The sequence below is a fragment of the Paroedura picta genome, chromosome 2 (assembly GCF_049243985.1).
Source record: "Paroedura picta isolate Pp20150507F chromosome 2, Ppicta_v3.0, whole genome shotgun sequence".
Classification (NCBI taxonomy): domain Eukaryota; kingdom Metazoa; phylum Chordata; class Lepidosauria; order Squamata; family Gekkonidae; genus Paroedura; species Paroedura picta.
Genome location: NC_135370.1, coordinates 1,514,009 through 1,541,944, shown reverse-complemented (window position 1 = coordinate 1,541,944; position 27,936 = coordinate 1,514,009). Strand labels below are relative to the sequence as shown.

At 50.6% G+C, this 27,936-nt stretch overlaps 1 protein-coding gene and 3 non-coding genes across 4 annotated transcripts; all 4 read right to left on the bottom strand.

Annotated features, from left to right (window-relative positions):
• On the bottom strand, positions 1–27,277 carry NOP58 (NOP58 ribonucleoprotein). The gene is made up of 15 exons (XM_077319177.1): positions 27,100–27,277; positions 24,178–24,254; positions 22,028–22,080; positions 20,746–20,870; positions 19,831–19,967; positions 16,886–16,950; positions 14,714–14,848; positions 12,944–13,089; positions 11,427–11,553; positions 10,870–11,033; positions 9,761–9,895; positions 8,230–8,291; positions 6,976–7,112; positions 4,352–4,488; positions 1–324 (listed from the first exon to the last, which is right to left on the bottom strand). Exons 1-15 carry the CDS (start codon positions 27,142–27,144, stop codon positions 262–264), a joined length of 1,608 nt encoding a protein of 535 aa, XP_077175292.1. The 5' UTR covers positions 27,145–27,277; the 3' UTR covers positions 1–261.
• On the bottom strand, positions 11,194–11,281 carry LOC143831057 (small nucleolar RNA SNORD11). Its single transcript, XR_013228692.1, has one exon. It is a non-coding gene; the product is annotated as a small nucleolar RNA SNORD11 (small nucleolar RNA).
• Positions 12,645–12,731, bottom strand: LOC143831060 (small nucleolar RNA SNORD11B). The gene has a single exon (XR_013228694.1). It is a non-coding gene; the product is annotated as a small nucleolar RNA SNORD11B (small nucleolar RNA).
• LOC143831055 (small nucleolar RNA SNORD70) lies at positions 16,214–16,300 on the bottom strand. Its single transcript, XR_013228690.1, has one exon. It is a non-coding gene; the product is annotated as a small nucleolar RNA SNORD70 (small nucleolar RNA).
• Positions 27,278–27,936: the final 659 nt, after the last annotated feature.

Genomic DNA, 27,936 nt, shown 5'->3' with positions numbered 1-27,936 from the left:
TGCAACAAAATAGCATTTTTATTCAGAATCCTTATAAAGGGACCTACAGTAGAAAAGTTATTTCCCCAGCTGAGATTACACTTAAAACTGGGGGCGGGTGGGGGAATGGGCTGCGCTCAGTTAAGGGGACACAATTTATCAGCTCTGCCAAGCCAGGGGGGAAATGATGTTTTTTAGACGGAGGGGTTTTCCCAAGCGAGTGTCCCAGGCGGCGGCAGGAACACAACAAAACCCATCCTGGGAAATTGCAGCTTCTGCCCTTCAGTCATCTTCCGGCTCCTCTTTGATTTTCTTCTTTTTCTTCTTCTTCTTCTTCTCTGTGTTCTGGAAAGAACAAACACAGTGTTGCTACACTTGGCTTATAACTGCACCTGGAATCGCAAGAAGCGGGTCCTCTTAGTTAAAAAAAAAGAAAGAAGAGGCAGCAAGATATTAATTTCCTTTCAGGGGAAAATGGCAGCAGCAGAGACATGCTTGACCTGCACTGCGCAGCTAGCCCTCTCTCGACGAGGAGCACAAAGAAGGGTGGGGATCCATGGTTACCACCGGTGTGGCCCTAATGAAGTGAGCCTTCGGCACTAGGCAACGGGAGACCGGCTCTTGTCCCTCCATACCTCTAGCAAGCAGCCACCCCCCCCCCCACTTGGGGAAAGGCCGTCTGCGGCAGGAGCAGGTGGGTTTCTGATGCAAAGCAGGGAGCTCGAGACGGCAGCCAGAGGGTCCCTGCCCCAACCCCAGAGACGCCCTGCTGCCCACAAATCCCCAGATAATTCAAACCTCGTCACCCCAGAATTCGCTTTTGAGGTGACAGCAGCCGAGGACATTTTTTTACGGAACTCAGGCGGCCTTTGGAAAGCCGAGTTCTTGCCTGGCTTAGAAAACATCGTACTAAATCATTACGGCTTTCCAGGCAGTGAGTGAATGCCATCTGAGCCGGTCATTTCGCCCGGGCAGGGCCGGAGGAGGGAGCTGTCATTCCATTTCTATGCCCTTCCCCTAGGTCTCACGGGGGCTTCCAACATTCAGCAAGGCTAAAATAATTGGAATCTAACGTTCAAAACAGCTGACAATAGAATCTGAGGAGCGCATCGAATTCACACAGCTGGGCGGGGAGAGCAGAGAGCAAACAGCTGGGCAGGGAGAAGGAGAAAGAGCCAGCTCAGGAGCTACTGGTGAGTGTGGCTTTCTTTCTTGCAGTGTGAGAGGGCAGTGGGTGAGGATGTATAGGTTGCAGCAGGGTGGGGGCTGTTTGAGTGTTGCTGTTTTTTGTCTCTTCCTTGCCTGGGTGGTGGGGGATTGCAGCTAATTGCACTAGCTGATCTGCATTAGTTGGCAGTTTTGCCTGGGGCTGACTGCTAAGCCCACCCTCTGCTGGGTGGGCCTTTGGGCTAGAAAAGACTCTTGGCTGGGTCTGCTTCTTCCTGCAATGGATCAAAGCAGTGTGCCTGGCGATGGACCAGAGGCTGTGACTTGCACTCTCTGTGGCGTGTTTGTATTCTCACCTCAGAGTAACCTTAAATACACCTGCACCAAGGGCAGGTTAGTAGCACTCCTGGAGGAGAAGGCACAGAAGCTAGAAGAACGCCTGTCCTCACTTGGTTCTCAAAAGGAGGGTGAAGAGTTCTTGGAAGGAAATCATGGAGCACTTTCTGGAGGGCAATTGGGAGAGGTGGGAAAAGTGTCTCACCAGTTAGAGGAGAACCAGGTACAAGAGGACAGCGGATGGAAGAACGTTACCCAGAAGTGTCGAAAAACAAGGAGATGTTCTGCCCCTCTGACACTCAGAAATCGTCCCCAGGATCTGCCTGTAGAGAGTGACTCTGGGCTCCAGGAACAAGGGCTGTTCTCCCAACTCCCCCATAGCTCAGGAGATGTTTCCCAGGCCCCCGTGGCTGAGAGGATTGGCTCTTCTGCTTTCCAACGTATTAGGACTAGGAGACGGGTGCTGGTGATTGGGGATTCCCCATTGAGAGGAGCAGAACCCAAAGGGTGTCGACTGGACATCTTCTGTCGCGAGGTCTGCTGTCTTCCTGGCATGAGAATCAAGGAGGTCACAGAAAGGGAGGAAAGACTTTTGAAGCCCAAGGACAGATGTCCCTTCCTGCTCATTCATATGGGAACCAACGATGCTGCCCAGTTCAATGTGAAATATATGAAACGAGACCATGTGGCCTTGGGGGGGGGAGGGGGGGAGTGAAGGACTTTGGAGCACAGGCTGTGTTTTCACCAGTTCTTCCTGTTAATGGCCAAAGCACAGGAAGGGAAAGAAAAATGATGCAGATAAACGCCTGGCGATGCCATTGGTATCATCGGGAAAGTTTTGGGGCTTTGGACCATGGATCACACTTCCGTGATGAGGCGCTTCTATCAGGGGATGGGTGGCACCTCGAGAAGGTGGGGGAAAATGTCTTTGCAAATAGTCTTGTGGACCTGCCGAGGAGGACTTTAAACTAAGTTCATTCATAAACTAATACATTCAAAGCCTGGTTTGATGGTGATAACCGTAGATGGGAACCCTGCAGATTTAAAGGGAGTGGCACAAATGCAGGGAACTATTAGCTTACAGGAAAGTTCAAAAACGAAAACCCCAGGGTATTCGTAGGAAGGATTACGATGTCTCTACACTAATGCGCAGAGTCTGGGAAACAAGCAGGAAGAACTTGAAGTCCCAATAAAGGAAGGGGGCTCTGATCTAATTGGCATTACAGAAACCTGGTGGGAGAACTACCACAACTGGAATAATAGGATTGAGGGATACAACTTATTTTAAAGGGACAGGCAAATAAAGAAGGGGGAGGAGTAGCACTATATGCTAAGAATGCATGCCATGTGATTTTCAACTTTATAATCTTGGAGAAGAGAAAAGCTGTACGTAGTCACACATACAGGCTGGACTTCAGGAGAGCAAATTTCATAACTAAGTTACGTTAGGTAGAATCCCATGTTCAGAAAAACTTAAGGAGATGCAAGTCCAAGAAGGCTGGGAGTTTCTCAAAAGTGAAATACTTTTTGTCAGCCCAATTGCTGACAATTCCCTAGCGAAGGAAAACTGGGAGAAATCTAAAGAAACAAGGATGGCTCCGAGAGTTGTTGTATTGAGCAGGGGTTCACCATCTGGAAATTGGATTTTTAATAGGGTTTTAATGGGGTTATCTGTTTTATTGTACTATGTTTATTGTATTATGATTACTAGACTTATGTGAGCCAGCTGGGAGCGGTAGGCTAAAAATCAAAACAACAACAACAACATCAGCAATAAACAAACAAACGACTAATTCTTGTAGGGAGAGTGTTAGAAAAGCTAAAGCACAGTATGAGCTTAGGCTAGCAAGAAATGCTAAACATAAGAAAAAAGGGTTCTTTAGTTATATCCAAAGTAAGAAAAAGAATAGGGACATGGTAGGACCATGGTGGGGACCAGAATGTGACATTGTAACAGGTGATGAGGAGAGGGTGGAATTGCTCAGTTCCTGCTTCTCCTCAGTCTTCTCTTGCGAGGGGAATCCTGCTCAACGTGGCAAAATCATGTCACATGATGAGGGAGGGGAGTTGTGGCCTAGGAGCACTCTAGGGGTAGTCCATAAACACCTAGTTTCTTTAAATGAAACCAAATTTTCTAGATGAATCATTTCCAAGAGTACTAAAAGAACTTGCACGTGTAATTTATGAGCCGCTGTACATTATTTTTGACAATTCTTGGGAGTACAGGTGAAGTGCCAGAAGTTTGGGGGCGGGCAAATGCCCCTATTTTCAAGATGATGTCTATAGCTGGCAAAATTTTAGAACAAACCGTCAAGCAGTCATTCCTTGAGCAGCTAGAGCGGATGGCTTTAATTCCTAAGAGTCAGCATGGCTTTCCCAAGAACAAGTCATGTCAGACTAAACTTATCTCTTTTTGGAGAAAGTTACTGCCTTGCTGGATCAAGGGAATGCTGTGGACATTGTTCACCTTGATTTCAGTAAGGCTTTTGATAAGGTTCCCCAGGATATTCTTATTGACAAGCTGGTAAAATGCAGTATGGATCCTATTACTGTTAGGTGGATCGAGAACTGGTTGATCCAGCCTGATGCACATTTGCAAAGACAATCTAAGCCGCCTCCTCCTCCTCACGGGTTCATGGCTCTCAGGAAGATCCCCCACTGTGTTGCAAGCCCTTCCCCGTTGGAGCCACTTGGGAGGGTGAAGCAGCAAAGATTGACTCTATAACCTCTGCTCCGGCTTGTTCGGTCCCCCCTCCTGCTGTGGAGTTCCAGCGACCCCACCACTTACCAAAAGCAACAGCATACGTCCCCGAGCCGTTAATACGGCATCAGCAATAGAAAGAGCTGAGCCAGTCTACTGGGCCCTCACCTCCCCTGCCGTGCTGGTCGTCGGCTGCTCCTCCTCCTCTTCTCCGACCTCTTCTACGAAGACCACCACCTCCTTTTGTTTCTTCTTTTTCTTCTTCTTGACGGGTTCCTCCTCCTCCTGCGGCTCTTCTGGCTCTTCTACAGAGGAGGAAGGAACCAGAAATGAAGGCTTAGGGGGCTGCCAGACCCTGATGGCCCAAACGAGTCAACTGCCGGAAACGAGCATGGCCCAAACGGAGCAGAATGTAAAGCCACCGGTGAGGCATAAGCTGAATGGACAATCCCGGGGGGTGGGGGTGGGAGCTGCAGCGCTTCATGTCTGGGGCTTCCTGCCGGTTGGCTTCTGGGCAGCTAGTGGTGCATCACTGGGGTGAATGATTCAAAGCAGCTGGCGCCCAGGAGCTAACCGACAAATCATGCCCTAGGGCAGGGGTGGCCAAACGGTGGCTCTCCAGAGGTCCATGGACTACAATTCCCATGAGCCCCTAGTAGGGGCTCATGGGAATTGTAGCCATGGACCTCTGGAGAGCCACCGTTTGGCCACTCCTGTCCTAGGCAGTTTGTTTTCCAATACTGTTGCTTCACTCTGCACTGCTTTGGACATCTCATACTGCCATAGCATGCTGGTTTTATGCCATACCTTACGTCAGGTCTCAGCCATCAATACTCACTCACTCACTCACTCACTCACTCACTCACTCACTCACTCACTCACTCACTCACTGTTATTTACAGCCCGCCTTAATCAACTTGGGTCTCCAGGCGGATTGCACAGTATGCATCAATGCAACGGATGGACAAGATGTCAGAGAAACCGTGTGAAATGATTAGGGCTGCAGAAACAGCCAGAAGTCTAAAAAACAAAGCTGAAGAAAAGGGTAAGCATTAACGAGATGTGCTAAATGGCGCACAATTCCATAGTTGGCGCGGAGTTTCAGCAGGCTCTACACGGTCTAAACCTAATCAGTTTTCCAACTCGCCTAGATCCAGTTTTCTTCAGAGATCGTCTGTGAGGGTGACCAAGGCCATCTCTACCCTGTGGCCAGGTCAGAAGCCAGACTGGAATGGATCAAGAGTGCCAAAAACCTTTTGTAGCCCTTCAGTGACCACCAGCTCAGCCACATTACGCAGAAACGGAAGATGAAAAACCAGGCGGAAGTTGGCTGGATTGGATGAATCCAGAAACCCCCCCCCACACACACACACAATGGCCTACCCACCGCCTCCTTCAGCCTCTCCGGGAGCGTCCCCAAAGAAAGGGAGAGGCTGATGATGTCCCGAAGGGAGATCCGAATCTCCTCACCATTGGCTTTCACCAGCGATGAGGGACGTGGGTGAAGGGGACACGTGCTGGGCCCAACTGCTGTCAGAGGTCTTGTCTACATTGGCTAAGGAGAAGTGGTCCCAGGTCAGATCTTGAGTTAGCCAAGGGGCTTTCAGTTTTCTTACTGTATTAACGTCAGTGATTAAATCATGAGAAGCGACCAGATTTTCACTACAAAAAGGTTCTCAAATGCCCCCAGCTAATGGCCATTTGCATCAATTTGGACTGTCCTGCAGTTAAGGACATCAGAGATCGGACCATTCCGGACACGGGCCAGTGGATGCAAAACGTCACAATGTAAAACAGGTTAGGAAGAAGCAAACATTAACCTTCCCAAGTACATGTCAGCTGCTACTGGTGCCAAAACCCAAACGCCAGAGGCATTCGGACAGGCAACAAAGGAGCAGTGCAGCGGTGTCTTGTGGCCTGGTCAGAAGGGAAAGTGGCTGGGCTGTCAGTGACACACTGGAGGGAGGGCAGGAACAAGGCAGCCGGCTGTGGGAGCCGAGGAAAAGGCCGGGGAAGGAGGGAGGCACGTGAGAGAACGCAGAGGCAGTGAGGAAGGATGCTGAGGCACAGCAGGGGTGGAGACGGCAGCAAGCCAATGCAGATTTGCTCCAGCCCAGGGCAAGAGAGAAGAGTGGCACAGAGGGAACTCACCTAATAGGGAGGCACTGAGGAGGCTGCAGGACCAGGGAGACCATGGCTGGAGCAGCAAGACATGAGGAGCTGCCCTGAGACTAATGCAGGGACAGGCAAGGCTGGCTTCGAGGGGCCCTTAAGGTCCAGAGGGAGTGGTCTTTTGGGTGCCCATAGGCCTGCTTAGGGGGCTAAGGGTGGTGACCTGTGTCAAGAGGAAGCGATACATGATGCTGGCCAGGGAGGAACATGGGAGGGCGACCCCTGCTGGTCAAACTGTAGAGAACCTGGGCCTGCGGCGACTTGAATGGGAAACGGAGGCTGGCTCCAAGGATGCTCCTACACCAGCATAAGGGCAGAAGAGGGCAGGTCGGTTTCCGAGGATTCCACCTTTCCACTGCAGACGCCCATTTTGCCCCACGTGGGTTAATTCATCTCCGGGAGGGGCAAGACCCCCACCTTGCCGACATCATTTCACATTATATCCAGCCTTGCTCAGAAGAAGAATGAACCACCCCATCACTCAACAGAAATGCCAGCCTGCGAGCTTCAGTTGGCTGTTGGCAACGAGCAGGCAAGGGCACACCCCTTCTCCAGCATAAGAGCGGGGAGCTAGACCCCCATCAGCCCCTGCAGGCCAGGAAGTCTCCAGCACAACTGACCTTTGATTTCCACCACTTTCGCCTTCTTGGCTTTTACGGGCGTCTCTGTCTCCTCCTCCTCTCCCACTTCGATTTTGCGCTTCTTTGGAACCAGGGGGAGGGTAGATTCCCCAGAAGGATCATAGGTCTTGACCTCGCTGGAATGGATGAAAGAAGTCAAACTGAGGGAAAGGGCACCGTGTATCTCATAGGCAGGGGCTAAAATAAAGGTTAGGATTTTGATTTGGGATGTACATGGAAATAACTACCTTTCAACAAGTCTATAGTGTCTAAGGCATGAAAGGATACATAAAAGCAAGACAACCCTTTGCATATAAACCAATCTATGTTGGGCAGGACAGGTTCAAAGGATAGTCGTCAAGTACTAATATGTCCTTGATTCAAACAGTCCTTGAATCAAATGCATGATTCAAATTAGTCACCCATGGCCTCTTCAGTGGATAGCTAAATCTGCAGATGGGGGCCATGAGGGCAAATGGTTTTTTCAGCAAACTTGGGCCATTCCCCAGGTTTGCGGGAAATCTGAAAATTATAAAAATGCACTGTGTGGTGGACTCCAGGAGCTGTCCAAGGCCCTGCTAAGGTCAAAAGTGGATTCTGGGAGCTCCTCCCAGGCACTTCTGCCACGGGACTACAAGGGTCAGCAATGGAGGGGGGCTAGGACCGCCCCCACACAAGTTTCACAGGGGCACACTTATTTTCACCTAAAAGAACTTTTGCGGCAAAGAGGAGATCGCCACTGATGGGACCATATGGTGCTTACAGATTAACTTTTAATGTTTTTTTATATTTTAATGTTTTATTTGAAAAACAAAAATGAGACTGGTTTGCATACATTATCATATATCAAACAGGATACAACTTTCACTTTATTAAAAGACAACTGCATCAAGTATTTTAATCTAAACTTACTATTTCAAGAGAATGGAAGGAAATGAACCCTGCCCTCCAGGGGACAGGAAGCTAGGTACCTCGTGGTACTAGTCAATCTACCCCCACTTCACCCCCAATGAGTTGCCAATCTGTTTTTAGACTGTTAGATGGACCTTAAGATGGTTGGGGGAAAAGGTGGGCATATAAATATTCTTAATACATGTAATAAATTAACGTCATGGCAGGAGGGCAGGCAGTTGAAGAGAAGGGCAAGGAGCTGAATCTGATGGGCTTCTGGGCCCGGCACATGCTTATTGGAGACATGTTGCTTCTGAACATGGCTCACGTGGGGTGCAGGTGAAGCAAAGTTGAGCAACCCACCTCTTATGCTGGTATTTGTCGGCCCGGGCCAGGGCTTTTCCTGTGCCACTTATTCGTCTGATCTGAGGGAAGAAAAAGCCACAGCTGTGGAGGGCAAATCACCAACAATTGGTGGGAACTACACAGCCCTTATGGCTGTCCACTCACAGGAACCATGGAACACACCCCAGGCGGAGAATCCTCCAGACTGCTCCATCCTGAGGCATTAGAGGGTTGTGCGCTTCGGCACGGTTTGGATGCCTCGGCAATCCCTGAAGCCCCACGTGGCGCGTAGGAGGCCAGTGCCACGGAGAGGAGGGGCAGTTGCAGGGCGCCCGCTGGCAGCTGCTGTGCCGCCAGCCCTCCTCTCCTCGCTGCTGGCCGCCTTGGGCTTTGGTGATTGCCGAGGCGGCTGAACTGCACCACCCTAATAAGAACCCCTCCAAGGCGCTGCTTCAAGACGAAGACAGGCAAAGAACTCTCAGCACAGCTAAATTTTGCACGGCCGCCATGAAATTGCGTACTGTGTATGTGGATCAGAAAATCTCTCTCTGATCCAATTTCAAAAGTACAAAGAACCATTTGTCACTGGCAATTTAAAGTATGTTTTAAATATTGAATGTAACATTTTAAAGTTTTTATGTTGTCAGATCTTAAAAATTTTGTATAGTACTATTACTGTTTTTTCTCTTTTTAAATTGTCTTAGTTTTTAATTGCATGTATTTGAATTTTGGTCTGAATGACCGTAAATAAATATTGATTGAGAACCCCTCCAGGTTTATTTGGCCACTCCTGGCGATATATATAGACAAACAGTGTGGCTTAGTGGCTCTCAACCAAAGGAAATGCTTCCTTATCTAGCGGGTGAATTAAGAGTGGAATTTGCTACTGGAGGATGTAGTGATGGCCACCAGGCACAGACTAGCTTTAAAAGAGGATTAGACAGATTTGTGCAGGATGGGTCTACTGGTGGCTTCTAGCCAGGGTGACTAAAGGAACATCCCTGTTCGGAGGCAGTTAACCTTTAATTACCAAGGAGGCAACATCAGGGGGAAGCCTCGGCCTCTCTGCCCCGCTGCTGGACCTCCAGAGGAACTGGTTGGCCCCTGTGTGAGACGGGAAGCTGCACTAGATCTTCACTGGTCTGATCCAGCAGGGCTCTCCTGATGTTCTCCTGAAGGCCTCAGACTGTATACCCTCTTGTTGGCCTTACAGGGGAACTGGTTGGCCCCTGTGTCAGACGGGAGGCTGCACTAGATGGACCAGTTGTCTGATCCAATTCAATTGTTGGCCATCCAGAGGAGCTGGTTGGCCTCTGTTTGAGATGGGATGCTGAACTAGATGGATGATGGGTCAGATACAGCACGGCTGTTCTTATGTTCATTACCAATACCAATGTACGTTTGTAAAACAGAAAAAAGTAAACCCACCCATACAATGAACATTCTCATACAATGAAGGATTTCTCTCCCTACTGCCCAGCCTGCCCGCAGAGTCACCCTCAAGGCGGCAACGCCAGACATCTCCCCCCTTTCATCCGGAAGGGCTCACCCCCTTCTCCTCCAGATGCCTGAGCCTCGTCTCCACTTTCAGCCTGTTCTCGGCCCCCATCTCGGCACTGGTGCTCTCTCCCAGGGCGTCGTAACGAATGGTCAGGGCGGTCTTGGCTGCCAACATCCGTGAGATCTGAAGGAGAGACGGGGGGGGGGGGGGGGGGCCACGGTGAGACCAGGGTGGGAACCGGTTGTGGGTCACGCAACAAGGAGGAAGAACAAAGGAAATTCCTGGTGGGGACAACTTGGGGAACTGAAAACAAAGTGGCGTAAAGAGCCAGTTTGGTGTAGTGGCCAAAAGTGGTGGCCTCGAATCTGAAGAGCTGGGTTTGATTCCCCACTCCTCCTCCACAATCAGCCACCTGCCTGACCTTGGGCCAGTCAGTTCTCTCAGGGCTCTCTAAGCCCCACCTATCCCACAGGATGCCCGTGGACCAACACTGGCACATCCCTTCCTGCCCACCCACTCACAATCTGCCTAAATTCACAGAATCAGCACTTCTCTGAGGTGGTTATCCAGCCTCTGCTTAAAAACTTCCAAATAAGGATAACCCACCACCTCCCAAGGAAGCCTGTTCTACTGTTCTACATGTTGGGTTCCTATTCTAGAAGCTCATAGATAACAACAGGTTGTGTGAAACTCTCTACACCGAGGTCCCCAACCCTTTTGAGCCTGTGGTCACCCTTGGAAGTAGGACGGAGCAGAGCCACAAAACGGCTGCCCCAACATGATTTATAAAAACCTCCACAGCCAATCAAATCTCCAATGGCGAATCAGAAGCCATGGTAGCCAACAGCACCACCTGGCCCCACCCACTTTTAAAAAACACCTGGCAAGAAAAATTTCAGCGGATACCACAGCGCCCGCAATGTTGGGGACCGCGCCCTACGCGCTCACTTGTGGAACAGACCACTGGTCTGAAAGGCCTTGAGGTAAATTATTGTGTTCAAAGGCAGTAGAGTAGATCCAAGAACATGGTTTCTCAGCTACTCATCCTTCTGGTTTCAGGGCAAATTAAAATCACTTATCACACACACACTGCTGTAGGAAGCTTCAGGCCATCTCTGAGGGAAATAGGACTTACGGATAAAACACGAGCAACTCACCTTTCCTTTGTTCTTGGCTGTCGTCTGCCCCACAATGGAGGCATGATAAATCAGGCCGAACTTGGGGGTATCACGTTTAGTCTTCAGTGCTCTGAAGAGAGCCTTCTCAGCCCCCAAAATCTGGACGGTTGAAGCTGGATGCTTCGCCAGATTTAACAGAGAACCTGTGGACACAAACCGATTGAATGTCAGCCTTCAAGAATTATCCGGCTACAGAACAGGTTTCAGACAAAAAATTCTGTCGTGTGAATTGCCACGCCTCACCACATCCCTTCAACATCAGCCCTTAACAAAAATGGGGCACCATGAGGTGTAGGCCCAGAAGTGTCTCAGAAGAGGTAGTGACTTAAGGGTTGCCTTCATATTCCAAGGCGAAATCAGGCAAACTTTAACATGGAATCATCACTGACTCCCTCTGGGCTCCTGGGAGTGCTTGTGGATCAGCACTCTCTCAATGTTCACAGCTCCTTTGGTGTTGTAAAGACACACAAGCTTGTCAGTCAGACCCTACTGGGCAGCTGTAAGCAGACATCAAAGCAGTTCTGGGTCCCTCCTACCTGCATGAGCGATGAGCCTGGCCCCCACCAGTTCTCCCACCATGACCGTGAGGTTTGGTGCGATAGCCATCATTCTGTTTTTGAGGTAATCGTACAACTGTGCCCGATAGTCCGAGATCTCAATCACCTGGAAGACATGGCAAGGCTGGTCAATCCTCACGAGAAGGAAATGCTTCCAAAGGAACGTGTGTGAAAAGATAATGGCAAAGACACATGTCCAGGGCTTATGTCTTGTGAACGCTTAATGGGAATGCAGACAGGTGGCCAAGCAAGAAGAATGATGAAGAAACAGAAGAACAGGTTTTTCTACTCTACTCTACTTTCTGTACCTTAAGGAGTTTCCCAGCAACTCAGAATCACCTTCCCTTCCTCTCCCCACAACTGATACTTTGGGAGGCAGGTGGGCCTGAGAAAGCTCTGGGAGAACTGAGACTGGCCCAAGGCCTCCTGTGTCTCAAAGTGTCTGAAAATCACCTTCCCTTCCTCTCCCCACAACAGGCCTCCTGTTTGCAGGTGGGGCTGAGAGTATTCTGAGAGGACTGAGATTGGCCCAAGGTCACCCAGCAGGCCTCATGGATCTTAAAGCAGCTTCCAACTGCCTTGCCCTTCTCTCCCCATAAAACGTCCCCCGTCTGGCAGGTGGGGCTGAGAGAGCTCTGAGAGAACTGTGACAGAGTCAAGGTCCCTCAACAGGCCTCATGGGAGGGAGGGGGTGGGAATCGACCCAGATTAGTGTCCACCACTCTTAACCACGCTAGCTTCTAAGTATTTTCTTTCAGAAAAACAACATCGCCTTCGAATAATGTATCCCAAAGCTGAACCACAGGACAGAACTCTTTGGATTCAGGAAAATGAAATCAGGTTTTTAATGTCTTTGGTGATATTTTTATTCTACGTACAGACTGTAATAACACACGGTAGTGGGAACAAGAGTCATTAATCTGTTTAGTGCTGAGATTCCTGCTTGTTAAGCAAACTCACAACATTAATGGCCCCCAAAGCAGCTAACGGGGGCCTCCTGATTGTTCTAGACAGAACCCCCCCCCCCCCAAGCTTCCAAACCTAAGAATGAGATTCCATGAAGAAGAACAAAGCAGAGGAACCATGCTCTACTCTGACTTGCAGGTATGAAAGAGCCACATATCTCTGGACTCCAGGAAAAAGGGGCAGATCTAAAGGGTTCACAGTCAGGCCCTATTTTTAAACAGGGCTGCTTTTAGATGGCATCAGAAGAGGTAGTGACTGTACAGCCTTCATGGCTTCCGCATCAGGAGAGCCAACATGGCAGGTTCATCACAGCCATCAAAAGCAGCTGACGAAAACCCTTTCCAAAAATGGCTTCTTCAGCCACGGAACGGGTCTACTCCCAAATACTCTGCTGCTTCATCCGCAAGCTGGTGGATTTCCAGCAAAGAAAATGGTGCTGGATCGGTCTGAAGGGATTGTGGAAACAAGGCAGAAGCGAAATGGGCTTCTCGAGGAAACCCAAAGGCCCCCCACGGCTACGTTGCCGTCACCTGGTCACAGAGGTGCTGGATGTTGCTTATGTCTTCTTCTGACACTTCGGTCCCCATGGAGATTTCGGCAGCAGCTTTCACCTCCTCTTCGACCTCCTCAGGGAGGAACTCTGACAGATCGGAGCTGGAGAAGTTCCTTCTGTCTCCTACAAAGGAAAACAAGGAGGAGGTGCTGGAACAGGCAAGGTCTGCAGGGTGTGGGTTGGAACACAATATGGGGAATGGCCTGCAGGGGGCGTTGGAGGAGAGGTGTCGTTCGCATAGTTAGGTCAGGAACTTCCTGATGTTTTTCAAATCATCTCTTTCTGTGTCCTGATTGATTCAGCTGGAAACTTCTTGCTCCTCTGAGCACACTTCCTCTCTGCTTGCCTCCAGAACAGAACTGACTGAACAAAAAAGTCAGACTGGTAGGACCCTCTCTCTCCCTGTGTACAAATTTGTTGGCATCGGGTAGTACAGCTGCCATTTTATGTATTATTATTATTATATTATCATTTACACCCAGTCTTTCTCCTTAGTGAGCACCTAAAGTGGCCTACATGGTTCTCCTCTCGTTCATTAGCACTCGTTCAAACTGGCCAGCTTGTGGTTTGCAAAGCAAGGTTTGTGAACCAAGGAACCACCATAAGCATTCATGAATTTTGATGCAGTTCATGCAGAGCAGAAAGCAGAGGTTTAGAACACCTGCTCTTTCCAAAAAACAAACTCCTGTTTTCTGCTCTTCGCAAAAAACAGCTGAGCAGCAGGGAGCAGAAAGCAGGGGTCTAAAACTGAAATGCCTCACAAACCAATTTGGTTCACAAACTAACCTCCTGGTCTAAGAACCGAATCGCGAAACTGCAGCCCAGAATAATAATAATTTTAAAAAATTATTTCTGTCCTGCCCTTCCCTGGTTGTCTCAGGGACTTAATTTAAAAAAAAAGAACCTTAAGACAATTGCACTGCCTCCTGCTAATAACAGTTCTGCAGCTGGTCAAAGCTTGGAGGGGCTTCTGCTGGTGGACGGATTCCCAGGCAGGGAGGCCAGCACCTGGCAACCCCCCCCCCCACACACAACACAGCTGCACAAGCTTTCCTTCCACCTCCTTACAATCGTCCTGCAGAAGAGCTGGAGCCCAACCGTTCCTGGCGGCAGCAGAACACAAGCAGCAGTTAACAGTGAAGATACAAAAAATAATTAGGGGGACTTCACTCTTCCCCCAAAGTGGCTCCTGTCATTCTCCTCTTCTCCTTTTACTCTCACAACAACCCTGTAAGGTCTCTCAAGGACAAGGGTGTATGTCTGGTCCGTGGCAGAGTGGGGATTAGAACCTGGTTCTTGCCATCCTTGTCCAACGTTCCAATCCTGGGGCTCCAGCCTTTTTGAACCAGTGGGCACGGCTGGGATTTTGACATGGCATGGTGGGCAGAGCAACAAAACGGCCGCCCCAGGAGGCAGAGTCAGCCACAAAATGGCTGCCCCGACTCATCTGCAGGAACAGCGTAGATCCGTGTGCTGGAAGGCCCAGGTGGCCAGTGCCCTGGCGCAGAGAGGAGGGACGGTGGTGGCTGCTGGCTGGCGTGCCACTGCCCCTCCTCTCCTCTGCACTGGCCTCCTATGCGCCGCTTCGGGCTTTTCACAAGCCTTCTGTGGAGAATAGAACTGCTGCCGGCCTCCACAGATGCTTCTGGGCCTCCGTAGTTTTTTACCTCAGCTCAGGGAAAGAATGGGCAATTTCAGAAGCAGGAAAAAGCATCCAAGGGGTCAAGAGGAACGCGACTTCACTCACCAATTTGCTTTACGCATTTACAGTACGTTAAGTTATCGGTGATAATTTTGCCCAGTTCAGGAAAATGCCAGCCGTACCATTCTCGACAGCGCATGATGTAGTTGTTGAGTTCTTTGTCCAGGTCATCCAGGAGGGCTGTGGGAGACAGAGGTTCTCCTTGGAACACACACCAAGTATTCCTTGAGAAAGGATACCTATGCTCTAAACCGGTGGCCCCCAACCACCGGGCCGCAAAGGCCCTGGCACCAGGCTGCGGCTCCCTCTCCCCGCCCCCCCTGCAGTAAGAAACTTCCCAGGCCGCAAGCTTGGGGCCCGGCAAGCTCCTTACTGTGTGTGTGTGGGGGGGGGGGGAGAGGGAATCAGGGCTGCACACTGTGCAGCCGATTGTTCCAATAATGCTTTCTATTTCTCCTCCCCCCTTTTGATTCCTGTTCGTCCGAAGGAGGCCTTTACTCCTCAGGAACATAAGACTGCTGTCTGTGCCCCCCCCCCCTTTCTAGGTACCCCCAGAGCCCAGCCCGGCCTTTGCCCCCTCCTGGGAGCTAAAGGACTTCCTCGTAGGCTGCTGGTCCCCCTCCCTGCTCACCCCGACCTCAAATACTGTGAAGGTTAAGTCAGGCTTTCTCAGCAGCCCTGGCGGGGCTTCCTGTTATCGGGTGATATGACCAGATAGACTCATGTCAATATGACCCCCCTCCCAAAATGGCCAATGATGGAGGGAGTGAAAAGGGGAGGGGCTCTGCTTCGCAACCACATTCTGCACAATCGCACCATTTCTGGGGTGTCTCAAAGCCTGAACAATATTTCAGGGGTTTCTCAGCAGTCAAAAATTTGGGAAAGGCTAGCTTCAGCAGAAGGCCTTTGGCTCCTCAGCAACCTCCTAACGTTTTTACATCAGAGCTCCCCAAAGTTTTAAGGCCTGTGGGCATCTCTATGGTTCTGGCAGCACGATGGGTATAACCACAAAATGGCTGCCATAGGAGGCGGAGCAAAGCACAAAATGGTGAGGGGCAAGGCTCTGCATAACTTGAATAGTGTAGTAACTCTTCAACATATCAGATATAAATTCTGTATAACAGAATCTCTCTTATTCTGCACAATCAGAAGCCCTGCTCTGTGAAAGCCTTGCTTGGCCCTGCCCACATTCTAAATATACTTGGTGGGAGCCCAGAAAGCTTTTAGTGGGCATCATGCTGGAGACCTCTGGCTTAAGCGATTGGTTTAGTGAGACTTCCCATCATAAAATGTAATTATTAGGGGAGCCACACAACAACCCTTCCCCTCTGTAAGGAAATACTCTGTTTTTACCGGCTGCAACCACTATGACCTTTTATAGCAGGGGTGGCCAAACTGGGGCTTTCCAGAGGTCCATGGACTACAATTCCCATCAGCCCCTGCCAGCGTGCGGTGACATCCGGAGAGTCACAATCTGGCCACCCACGCTTTCTGAACGCAAGAAGCCGCTTAAGCAAGATGCCCTCGCTTGTGGAATAGACTCCTTCCAACGTTGTCTCAGTGGTAGTGACGAAACGTGGGATTAAATCATCGCTTTCAGATCAACGCATTTCCATCATTGACAACGCCCCCTAAGCCTCAACCGTCACTGTATCAGGGCGGATCAATCATCTTGGGTGAATTTTTGGAGACCAACCCCCCCCCCCCCCCCAATGAAGCGACTCAGCCTCACTGCTAAGCTGCCAAAGGTCTCTTAGGTTGTTCAGATGAGCCTACCCCTGCCTCGTCAGGGCCCACACTACCATGTGCACCAACGCACCAAAAGGCACTCCCACTCAGGTTTAGCATCCGAACCTTGTGGCAGGTATTGTGCAAGGCACCAGACACCCAGCAGGGCTCAGTATTTGGGTCGTACACCACCAAGGAAGCCCAGGGTCGTGACACAGAGGCTGGAAACGGCAGGCCACCTCGGAAGGTTTCTTGCCTTGAAAGCCCTTTGGGGTGGCCAGGACTTGACCACAACCCGGTGGCACCTTGTAGGACCATTCTGTACATCAATGGCCTTGCCCCCAAGGGAAGGGGAGGATGTGCCTTGCTGGCCCATCCCCTGGATCCTGGATGGTGCTCCAGAGATCTCCGAAAGCCTGCCTAGCTGCAGGGGTGCGCACATGCCCGTGAGAAACCTCGTGGAAAGAGCTTGCCGCCACCAGTACTCACAGATGGCTTGGACAATCATCGTGTCGACTTTGTCAGGGCTGAACTTCAGCTTGTACCGCGAGAGGCTGAAAAAGAAAGACAGAGAGGTGAGAAGGAGCTACCCAGGAAAAAGCGCCGTTTGTGGGCGGATGTGACCAGGTCGCCTTCCTCCTCAGAGTCAGCAGGGGCAACCCCATGGAGGGCAAGACAGCACCCCGGTTGATTTATTTGCTATTATTTATTAGATTTAAAAACTGCCCTTCTCTAACATGGTGAGTCTCCATAGAAAATTTAGTTTCGTAAAACAAGAAAACACCACCGTCAGAATCCCACAGGCTCTAAAACTTTGGGGGCCCCCGAGAGCTTGCTGAGGAGCCTGGGGCCACCCGTGGAGAAGGAAGGCCCTGCTCCCTGAAGCCTTCTGTCACCCAGGAACTGAGGCTGGTTGGGGTGAGGGGCGGGGGGCGGGGGGGACGGGGACCCAGCCTCCAAAGAGGCAGTCTTTTGGCTCCCGGGAGGAGGAGAAGGCAGGGCTGCATGAAAAAAAGGAGGAAGAAAAGCAAAAGGGGGAAGAGCTGGTTCTTAGATGCAGCTTTTCTCTACCTGAAGGAGGCTCAAAGCAGTAGGTGAGGCTGAGGGAGCCCTGAGATTCCTGCTCGGTCAGAAGAGCTCTAACAGGGCTGTGGTGAACCCAAGGTCACCCAGCTGGCTGCATGTGGAGCCAGTGGGGAATCAAACTGGGCCTGCCAGATTAGAAGCCACCGCTCTTAACTGCTACATCAAGGTAGAAGGGCAGGGAGGGCGTCAGACGGCCAGCACTAGCCTCCTGGAGAGTAAAGGCCTCCTTAGGGTGAAAACAGAATAAAAAGGCTAGAAAGGGAGGGAGGAGAAATGTAAGGAATTATGGGAACAATCTTGGGTTTCAATGCTGTTTAACTATAATTTCTCCAAAAATACTTGGTGTGTATAGCAAGGGGAAAAACAATAAAAAATAAAAATAAAATCATAACCCTGAGTGCCCCCTTGTCCCGTCCCTTAGGTCCTGTTCTTATCTCTGTACTCCTAGGCCACTTTTCTCATGCAGGGCACTCTGGATAGGGGGAGGGCTGCACCAAGAAAAATGAAAAATATTAAATATATATATGAAAATACACGTATGGATTTACAATGAAAGTTAAAAACACCCTAAGGCCTCAGTTATAGCCTCCCTATAAAACCCACTCTAAAAATCACAAACAGATTGGCCCAGGCTAAACATGTTTTGGCGTAACCCTTGGGGGACAAATGTGCAGTCACACATATGAATTTGTAAAATGCACAGGCTCCAAACACATGTTTGATCTGGAACCTTCAACTGGTGTGAAATGCAGGTACACCTTGGAGGGCGCATATCCAGCCTGTGCTGAGGCAGCTTCATTTGTTGCCAGTTATTTTCTGGATCTGGTTCAAGGTTTTGGTTTTGACTTCCAAGGCCTTACGCGGTCTGGGCCCAGCGTATCTGAGGGACCGCCTGTGGCCCTATGCCCCCTGCAGGGCCTTACGCTTTGTGGGTACGGATCTATTGGTCTTCCCCAGCCCCACAGAGGTGGGTCTGGCCTCGACCAGGGCAGGGTCTTTTCGGTCCGGGCCCTGACTTGGTGGAATGAGCTCCCGGAGGAGCTGTGGGCTTGCGGGAGCTTTCAGTGTTCCGCAGGGCCTGCAAAATGGAACTCTTCTGCCAGGTCGTCGGTTGAGGCTGGGCCGGAAGGAAGATGAGGGGCCCCCCTTACAGGAATAAATTAAGCAGCAGTAGAAATGCCAACAGTGTCTCCCTCCCCTCTAGAACAGGTTATCTAGGAGCAGTGTAGAAAAGGGTTGTGTTTTTCGCCACATGTCCTATTAGAGTTGGCGTGTGTGTGTGTTGTTATTTTTGCATGGGTTTTTATTCGGGTCTTAAATGCTGTGACTCGCCTCGAGCCTTCAGGGAGAGGCGAGTAATAAATCTAAATAATAATATTCTCAACTAATGAAAAAGACACAGTAGAAATTGCAGTCGGCCACCCCGTGGGACAGAGCTAGGCTGGAACGGAAGAGGCCTCAGTGCTCATCACTGCAGGCCTCTCTTTATGCCCCTCCCTTGCAGGGTCCTGATCAATAAACAACTGGATTGGGAGGAGGTGGCCGGATATGGCAGAGGGGGAGAGAAAGTCGGGCCCCAGGGAGGCAATGCACCCCGATTCCTCCCCTCAAGGGTCATCGTGTGTCACGACTGACATATCCGCATCTTGCAAGCAGCACCAGTTGGGCCTCCGAGTCTACAGATCTTTTATCTTCTCCAAAAAACACGTGAACCGTGCAATGGGAGGGTCGGAACCGGATCTTCTGGCCTACGGGGGCAGCTGCTGCCAGAGCAACGTTTTCACTGGCCAACACATCTCCCAAAAGCCCCGCCTGGCCCCACCCACTTTCTTCGAACATTTGGTAGGTGCCAGGAAAGCAGGGTCCTCGGCACCCATGGGCACCACAGGGGGATCCCTCCCCTACGGGGTCAGCGGTGACTTCATGGCGCGTTCCACCAACCAGGCAAGGACAAGTCCTTGCGCTGTGCGTCTTGATCTTCACACGCTTCTTGAGCCGAGCCCTCTCCTTGGGTTGCAGACCTTTAGGAGAATCTGACCTCAACGCTGAGAAAACTCTTTCTCTCTGTCGTGCTGGCCCAGAGGAAATCTGCAACCCTTTGCTTACTTCATTGGAAATAAATCTAATGACGCTCAAGGTCTGTCAATGCAACTGAGGTTAGGTGTGCAGGGAACTTGCAGCATCATCCCCAGCGGAGCAACCCCCCCCCCCCCCCCGAGCCCCACAGAGTCCCTGTGCACAGAACGGAGCAATCCCACTTAGGAACGGCCTGTTCCCCCACCCTCCGCTCAGAAGGAAAACGACTCCTGTCCCGATCAGAGACAGGAGCAGGCCCAGAAGCACCGTACCTGTGAGCCAGTCCAAGGCACATCGCTGCCATCTCCCGCGAGGGGAGGCCGGTGATCAGGCCTTCCATCTGGGAGCGGATGCCTCGCATCAGCTCGGTGACCATCGGGCTGTGGAGGCAGCTTAAGTTCAGCTTGTCCTGCAAAAGGCATCGAGAAGATCCCCGGTGAGAAAGCGGCATTTGTCGCCTCCCCTGTGCTGCAACAGAACGTAACGCCGCCCAACAGTGAGACACTCTTAAGCCACCCTCCAACCTCAGGGGCGGGCATCCGTGGTGAGGATGGGTGGCCCCTGGAGCCATTGGTGGGCTTCCTGCACACGGCAGGCCCCTGCAGAGAGCGGGCAGGCCCCTGGGTTGCTCCCTCCCCTTGTGGCACTTAGGGCTTGCACTCTGGCTGCCACACCTTAGAGCTGCCTCTGGGTGCCCTTCTGGCCAGGTTCAAGGCTTCTTGCACGGTTCATGCTGATAGGGGGTGCAGGACTTCCCTGGAAGTATTAAGCAAGGCCGGAAGGACCGTTCACCTGTTGTTTTTATGTGGCCATGTTGGGTTTTTAAAGCAACCAGACAAAAAGTATTAACTACAGGGCTACAGAAATGCCATGAGAAACGGGCAACTAACTCCCCCTCCACATATGGCAACAGCTGAAGGAGGAGAACCAGGATGGCATAGTGGTTAGCTTGTTAGATAAGGATCTGGGAGACCCAGGTTTGAATCCCCGCTCGTGCCCCGGAAACTTGTCACAAGACCCTGGTCCATTTGCTCAGCTTGACTGACTCCCTAAGGCTGCTTGGGGAATAAAATGGAGGATGGGGAGGCGATGGTGTCAGCCGGCTTGGGAACCTCAGGGTTAGCTCCAGAAATCAATTCTATGTGAAGCCTCGACAGAAGCCCAGACACACATTGCGGTGTTTTTACCTTTATTACACCCCCCAGCTTGGCGTCTGCCACAGCTAACTGTTCGTGGGCATCTTTAGCCACAATCTTCTTTAAAATCTTCTTCAAATTTTTGCCGATCTTGCCTTCCACCAGAGCTGTGGATGCTTTAGGGAAGAAAACAAGAGAAAGTTTAGAGATTTTCCTAACCTGCTGAAGCTGGGAAGCGTCACTGCAGAACAGGGGTAGTCAAACTGCGGCCCTCCAGATGTCCATGGACTGCAATTCGCTGGCAGGGGCTCATGGGAATTGTAGTCCATGGACATCTGGAGGGCCACAGTTTGACTACCCCTGCTGTAGAATAAAATGGGATCCGACAAAATATGAAATCTATGCTTCTGATTTTCCAATCTGTTCTCTGAAAGGCAAAGATAGAATGCCATCTATGGCTACAGAGATACAGTTCCACTCTGCAGCATTGACATTCAGATCTAAGCTTCACGAATGCACAGATGAAGGACAAAGAGGAATTTTTCTTCCTCTCTGCAAATACTAGAACTTGAGGACTCCGGAGTCGCGGACAGAAGGTAGCAACTGGAGAGAGCCAATCACACTGCTGCAGACTTCCACGTGGAGCTCCACCGGGAGCGGTCCTCTCTCCTATCCTATTCAACATCTTCATGTGCCTGCCTGCCCAGCTGGCGTGGAGGTTCACGCTGGGATGTCATCAATACACCAATGACCCCCAGCTCTTCCTCCTGAGGGATGGCCACCCTGACTCACCCACAGACTCATTAGCCGGATGTCTAGAAGCAGTGATGGGCTGGCTCAAGCAGAGCCGTCTGAAGCACAATCCTTCAAAGACGGAGGTCCTAAGGTTTGATAGGAAAGGACCTGGCAAGGAAGCGCGACTGCCGTACCTGGATGGGTTGCAGCTACTAGTACCCGTAAAGGCTTAAACACCTTAAACAATCTAACCTACCTCACAGGATTGTTGTAAGGATAAAGTGGAGGAAAGAAGAACAATGTAAATTATTTTGGGTCCACTCTGGAGAGAAAAGTGGGCTATAAATGAATGAAATGCAGAATAAAGACTGCTTCCAGTTCCGCAGGTAGGGATGTGTGGATCTGAACCATTTCTTTTCCCCCGCAGGATGTGCCATAATCATCTTATGTTGGGCATACACCTTGCCAATCGGTGCACTTGTTTTTGCAGTCTTGCAAGGGTTGTGCATTTGTTCACAAAGCTTAGGGTCTGTGGGTGTGTCAGAGCAACGCAACCACCAAGAAAACAAAGAAAAGGACATTTCAGCCCTTACGTTACCTGCAAGAGCTTCTGTTGTATCTTGAAACTTCTCAAAGTGCTTCAGTTTCACTCTAAAGAAGGGAGAAACGGTTTGATAAGGGTTAGGAGGTGCTGAGCATCATACTGACTGTGTCTGCGAGGCTGCCTCTCCCATCACTCCCCCCAAAGAGCACCACGGTCAGAGAACCGCATCTTGCTCAGACTTTCTGGCCCCCAAAGAGGTAAAACTGGCGTCAACTAACTGAGATCAGCCAGACCTACGGTTGAGGCTGGAACGTCTAACTGACTGGTCTCCCTGGTGAATCACCCAAACAGCAAGGAAAAAGTACTGGGAGAAATCCAGACCATTCATAGAATACAACCCCCCTCAGCATGCAAATTAATTGGTGGAGGCATTAGAGAAACCGGGAAATGTTTTAACTGTTCAAGGATGCTTTTTTAATGCTTTGTAAGACTGTATTTTATGGATTTGATGCTACCCGCCCAATTTTTTTTAAGTTGAGAATCTGAAAATGACAATTCAGTAATGACGGAAAGGGAGACGGTCTGATACGTCAACACCCACTGCAGGAAAAGGGGGGAGCACCTATTATTGGGTGGAGAAATTGGCCCTGTCCTTCCATAAGCTCCCCATGGGGGGAGAGTGGGCAGAACAGGTGCTCCCCCTCCCCCGGCATGACTGTCAAGTGTCCCTCAAGGTGTGGACATGCATGTGAAGGGTGCGAATCTCCACCCTGTGACAGGCCATGTTCAGAAAGCAGCATTGTTGATCGGGGGGGGGGCATCCACATGGGCACTCTCTCGGCATGTCTAGTCTGCATGGATGACTTGGCAATCCCGCGGAAGGAGGGCCAGCTCCCCCTCCCTGAATGGGTGAGCTGTCCAGAGGGCTTTAATCTCTCGCTATCAACTCACAAGGATTAGGGCACCAGAAGACAAGGTGAGCATGACGGGTAGGGAGGAGCTCCCTCCTGGGCCTCTTCCAAACTGGCTAGGGAGGAGCTCCCTCCTGGGCCTCTTCCAATAATAGGTGAGTGGCAGCCCACTTTTCAAATGCAACAAAAGTGGCATATAAATATTCAGAGCCAGCTCGCTGTAGTGGTTAGGAGCGTGGACTTCTAATCTGGCAAGCTGGGTTTGATTCCTCCTCCTCCACAGGCAGCTAGCTGGGCCATTCACAGCACTGATAAATCTGTTCTGACCAAGCAGGAATCTCAGGGCTCCCCCAGGTGTCACAGGGTGTCTGTTGTGGGGAGAGGAAGGGAAGGCAGATGTAAGCTGCTTGGAGACTCCTTCAGGTAGAGAAAAGTGACATATAAGAACCAACTCTTCTTCTTCTTCTTCAGTAATCTCAGGGCTCTCTCAGCCTCCCCCCCTCACAGGGTGTCTGTTGTGGGGAGAGGAAGGAAGGGGATTGGAAGCCCCTTTGAGACTCCTTTGGGTTAGAGAAAAGTGGCATATAAGAATCAACTCTTCTTCTATTTTCCTTTGAGTCCAGTGGCACTGTCAAGACGAACCTGGTTTTAGTCAAGGTATAAGCTTCATGCCCTGCTGTTGGCCTTCCAGAGGAACTGGGTGGCCACTGCCTGACCCAGCAAGCTCTTTGGATGTTCTTGCAATTGAGCCGCAGAGGCTTAGGTATAATGCCAAGACACGGGTCTAGCAACAGCTTAGCTCCTTGTTTGCATCAGACATACAAGCCAGCAAACTGCAGTTTGTTTGTGTCCTCTAAGCCACAGCCTAATCACTCAAGCAGAAGCAGGCACCTTCTGGGTTTGTTTAGGCCAGGGATCCCAAACTCGGTTCTCAAGGAACCCAGGGGTTATGCAAGAGCTCCCCAGGGCTTACACAGCCTTTCCCAGAAGTTTGGATGTCACTGGAACTGACTTCCCCAGTTGCTCTCCAGGCCTAGTCTCTCCCTCCACAATGGAAATGGTAAATGATTTATCAATTCATTGGCTGGCGCCCAGATTTTACTTCCGCACCCGCTTCTCTGAAGGGGCACGGCACCATTTCTGGGGTTCCCTGACGTCTGAAAGACATTTCAGGAGTTCCTCCATGGTCAAAAGGTTGAAAAAGGCTGGCTTAGGCAGCACCATCCCATGGTCTGGCATTATTTCAGGCATTTTTCAGAAAAGAGGTTTGTACCTCTTGAGAAACTGGCTTACATTTTATTTGCTTTTTCAGGCGTTTCAAACTCTTTCCACAAGCTATCGATTTCATGGAGCTTCTTTTCATCCAGAACCTGGGGGAACGAGACAAACACAAGATGTAGCTGCAAGTTAATTTGTTGTTCACTGAAATGTGAAGTTGGCAGAGCGACACTTTCATTCCGGGGGTCGGACCAACTTTCTCGAAGCCTGAAGAATGTTCCAGGGATTTCTTGGTGGTAAAAAAGCCCAGAAAGGCTGTTGAAGACAAAGAGCCCAGACATTTTAGAACTCTATTAACGTGAAGGAGTATGAGCCCGTAGTTTAAAATATGAATAAAATGTGCAAGAAGAGAAAAACCAAGATATGTGGGCATAACAGGATGCCTAATAAATGTTTTCAGAGCCCTGATTATAAAAACCCCAAAACAAGTAGACAAGAATTCTACAGCTTGCGTTGAAGTCAACTTTGATTTTCATATAATCAAAATGTCCCTTTACATTTTAATCTGAAGATATCCTGACGCTACCTTAGGTTCATCTTCCAGACCATGCTGTCAACTTTTCTTACAAGGTTTGCTCAGATCCCAAAAGAATTAGGTAAAGGTATCCCCTGTGCAAGCACCGAGTCATGTCTGACCCTTGGGGTGACGCCCTCCAGCGTTTTCATGGCAGACTCAATACAGAGTGGCCTTGCCAGTGCCTTCCCCAGTCATGACCGTTTACCCCCCAGCAGCAAGCTGGGTACTCATTTTACCGACATCGGAAGGATGGAAGGCTGAGTCGACCTTGAGCCGGCTGCTGGGATTGAACTCCCAACCTCATGGGCAGAGCTTCAGACTGCATGTCTGCTGCCTTACCACTCTGCGCCACAAGAATTACACCTCTGTTTATGTCATGTCCTGGTTCCAGAGAACATACAACATTATGTACTATTATTCCATGCTCTCTTTTCAAAGAATCCAGGACTAAACTTCTAGGCAAAATTCTGTCCATTTTCCCCTCTTCTTCAGACCTTGAAAAACTCCCATTTCTGTTGTCTGATGATGATCCCTCTTTAACTAATAGAGTAGCACTCTTTGCTCCATCACCTCCAACCTTCTAGTGGTCCCTGGCCTCAAGGAAGCCCGCTTGGCCTCAACCAGGGCCAGAGCTTTCTCCATCCTGGCCCCCATCTGGTGGAACGAGCTCCCGGAGGAGATCAGGGCCCTGACGGAACTTGAACATTTCCGCAGGGCCTGCAAAAAGGAGCTCTTCCACCAGGCATTTGGCTGAGGTCAGCCAGAACCACCGCTTCCCATTGGCCTGCCAGCCTCCCTCCTATGACAAGTACTTGTCCAACCCACCGGACCTCAGTATGAGTTGAATTCAATGCTCTTTGCTGTATTCCACCATTCTATAACGTTATTATTGTTATCGCCATGTTATTATTACGAATGGAGTTACCTGTATCGTTCTTGTTTCATGCAAACCGCCCTGAGCCTTTGGGGAGGGCAGCATATAAATAAATAAATCTCCTCCAGGGGACTGGCTCTCTGTCACCTAAACAGTGTTAACTCAAACAGGCTTGCTTGCCAGGTGTGCCCATGTCCAAAGAAGGGCACCACATACAGATCTCAGAAGCAGGCAAAATCTTACTGCAATAAAGGGGACCTTGGCAGTAAAACCCAACGGCTGCACCCAACCAAAATCAACACCAGCTTTTCATGGACTGCAGCCACAGGCAACTTTCAGGCACGCCCAGACCTTTCAATGGCCACATACAATTATTTCGGGTCCTCCCTATCCGTATATGCACGTTTTATTAATTGTCAAGCATAAATATATCCTGTCATCATGCGACACATTTATGGTTTTCTGTAGACTTAACAAAAACAGGCCTTTTCAAAATTGATCCCCATATTCCCCGACATCAACAAATCCCAGGGATCTCGCTAGACATAAGTCATTTGGCTCTTTCACTCAATTTATCACACTCTACTTTGTACAGTAACCTTTTACTGGAGTCAGCTAAAGTTCAAATTCGTCCAGAGGGTCAAGCTAGGTCACAGCTTCCTCAAGGTTGCCTATCAACATCAGTTCTAACCCTGGGAGATCTCCCGCAAGCACCCGGAGCAGCCTCTCTCCACTTTCTTACCACTGAGAAGTCCCTGAAACATTCTTCAGGCTTCAAGAAACCCCCGAAGTGGTGTGATTGTGCAGAATAGGCGTGGGAAGCAGCGCTGTGGACACGCCCACCCTGGGCCCCTCCTCTTCTCAACGCATCCAGGCCCATGATTGGCCATTTGGGGAGGGTTGACATGACCATAAATCGTCCTATTACCTGATAAATGTTTAACACATTTTAAAATAGGTAGAACTCCCACTCATTCAGGAAACCCTTGAAGGGCCACCAAGAAAGCCTCCTCTGGAGGTTGACGTTGCCCATCATGAAGCGCAACTCCACTCCTCTGGCCAGGATCCAAGCCAACGAACTCAGTTCGGCAACCTGAACCAAGCCAGCCTCTGCCCCTGGAACGCCCCTCCCTCCACGGGGCAGACCATCCGTGGGCCTACAGCTACAGAGCTGTTTTGCGGGGAAAAGCACCACGGCCAGGCAGGCAGTTTTCCCTCATTCCCAATCCCTCCCCGCCTAAGATTTAGACCAGCCCCCTTAGAGAAGCCCCCCTCCCCAGACAGCTCAGGTGACCGAGGCCGGGGGGGGGGAGGGCTGCCAGACCCGGGGGGGGGGATTTGGGGGTTGGGCCTGGGGAGGGGGAGTCCAATGCCAGAGAGTGCCCCCCCCAGCCCCTCCTTCTGCAATTCCGAGGTACCCCCGCCCTCCCCCCCCCGGAGGCTGGCCGGCCTCCCTCCCGGGACACTCCTGGTGATGGGGGGGAGCCACCCCCAGGCAGTCCCCCCAGTCCCCCCGTGGTCCGCAGAGGGGCCCCCCGGGCCTGACCTTGAAGATGGCGTATCCGGCCGCCGTCTCGAAGAGGACCAACATGGCGCCGGGGGGGCGGGGGGGGTCCTCGGCCGGCGGGGGTCGAGCGGCGCGACCAGCTCCGGCCCAGCGCGCGGACACCCACGAGGGCGGAAGGGAACCGCCGCGCGCCACACCGGAAGGAAGCCGAGTGGCCCGCTGGGAGAGAGGGCGCGGGCGGGCGGACTTCCGGTTGCCGCTCTGGAATCCAAACTCGCCTCTCCCAGCGCTGGAGGGGAGCTGCCGCTCGTCCCGGCCTTGGTCCTCATAAAGAACTTATTGTTACTATGTTCATATTTGCAGATCGTGTTTACTGTTTACTATCTGAAGAAGTAGCGGTGCGTGCAAAAACCTAAACCCAGGATAAAACTTAAAGGGGTCCTGGACTCGAACCGGGTTCTGTTGCTTTCAACCAGGGGTGGTCGAACTGCGGCCCTCCAGATGTCCATGGACTACACTGCCCATGAGCCCCTGCCAGCGAACGAATATATGATTTAATAATTTGACAACTGACAAAAAATAATTTTGTTATTAGGGTCTTTTGTTATTAGAGTCATTTCCCAAATTTTATTCAAAAATGAAGGCAGTAGCCTTCATTTTCCAATTAAATGCAATACATAGGCTAGCAGCCATTCCAGAATGGCATCTTTTATCCACAAAACCATGTAATCAAAATCTCTCATTTGCCTAGCAAAATATGCAGCAATTCTGTAGGAAGCCGCAACATCCATGGCTGCATTATCCCCACATCACCAATAATTTGGCATCCTACAAAAAGCCACCCCCACCCTGGAGATTCAACAGCCAGTACAGCAC

Coding starts and splice junctions, on each gene's coding strand:
- NOP58 (XM_077319177.1), bottom strand. CDS start 27,144: ATGTTGGTCCTCTTCGAGACGGCGGCCGGATACGCCATCTTCAAG. Junction 16,951..19,830: donor TGCCTTGGACTGGCTCACAG/GTACGGTGCTTC, acceptor TTTCTTTTTCAG/CCTCTCGCGGTACAAGCTGA. Junction 8,292..9,760: donor GGCATCTGGAGGAGAAGGGG/GTGAGCCCTTCC, acceptor TTCTTCCCTCAG/ATCAGACGAATAAGTGGCAC.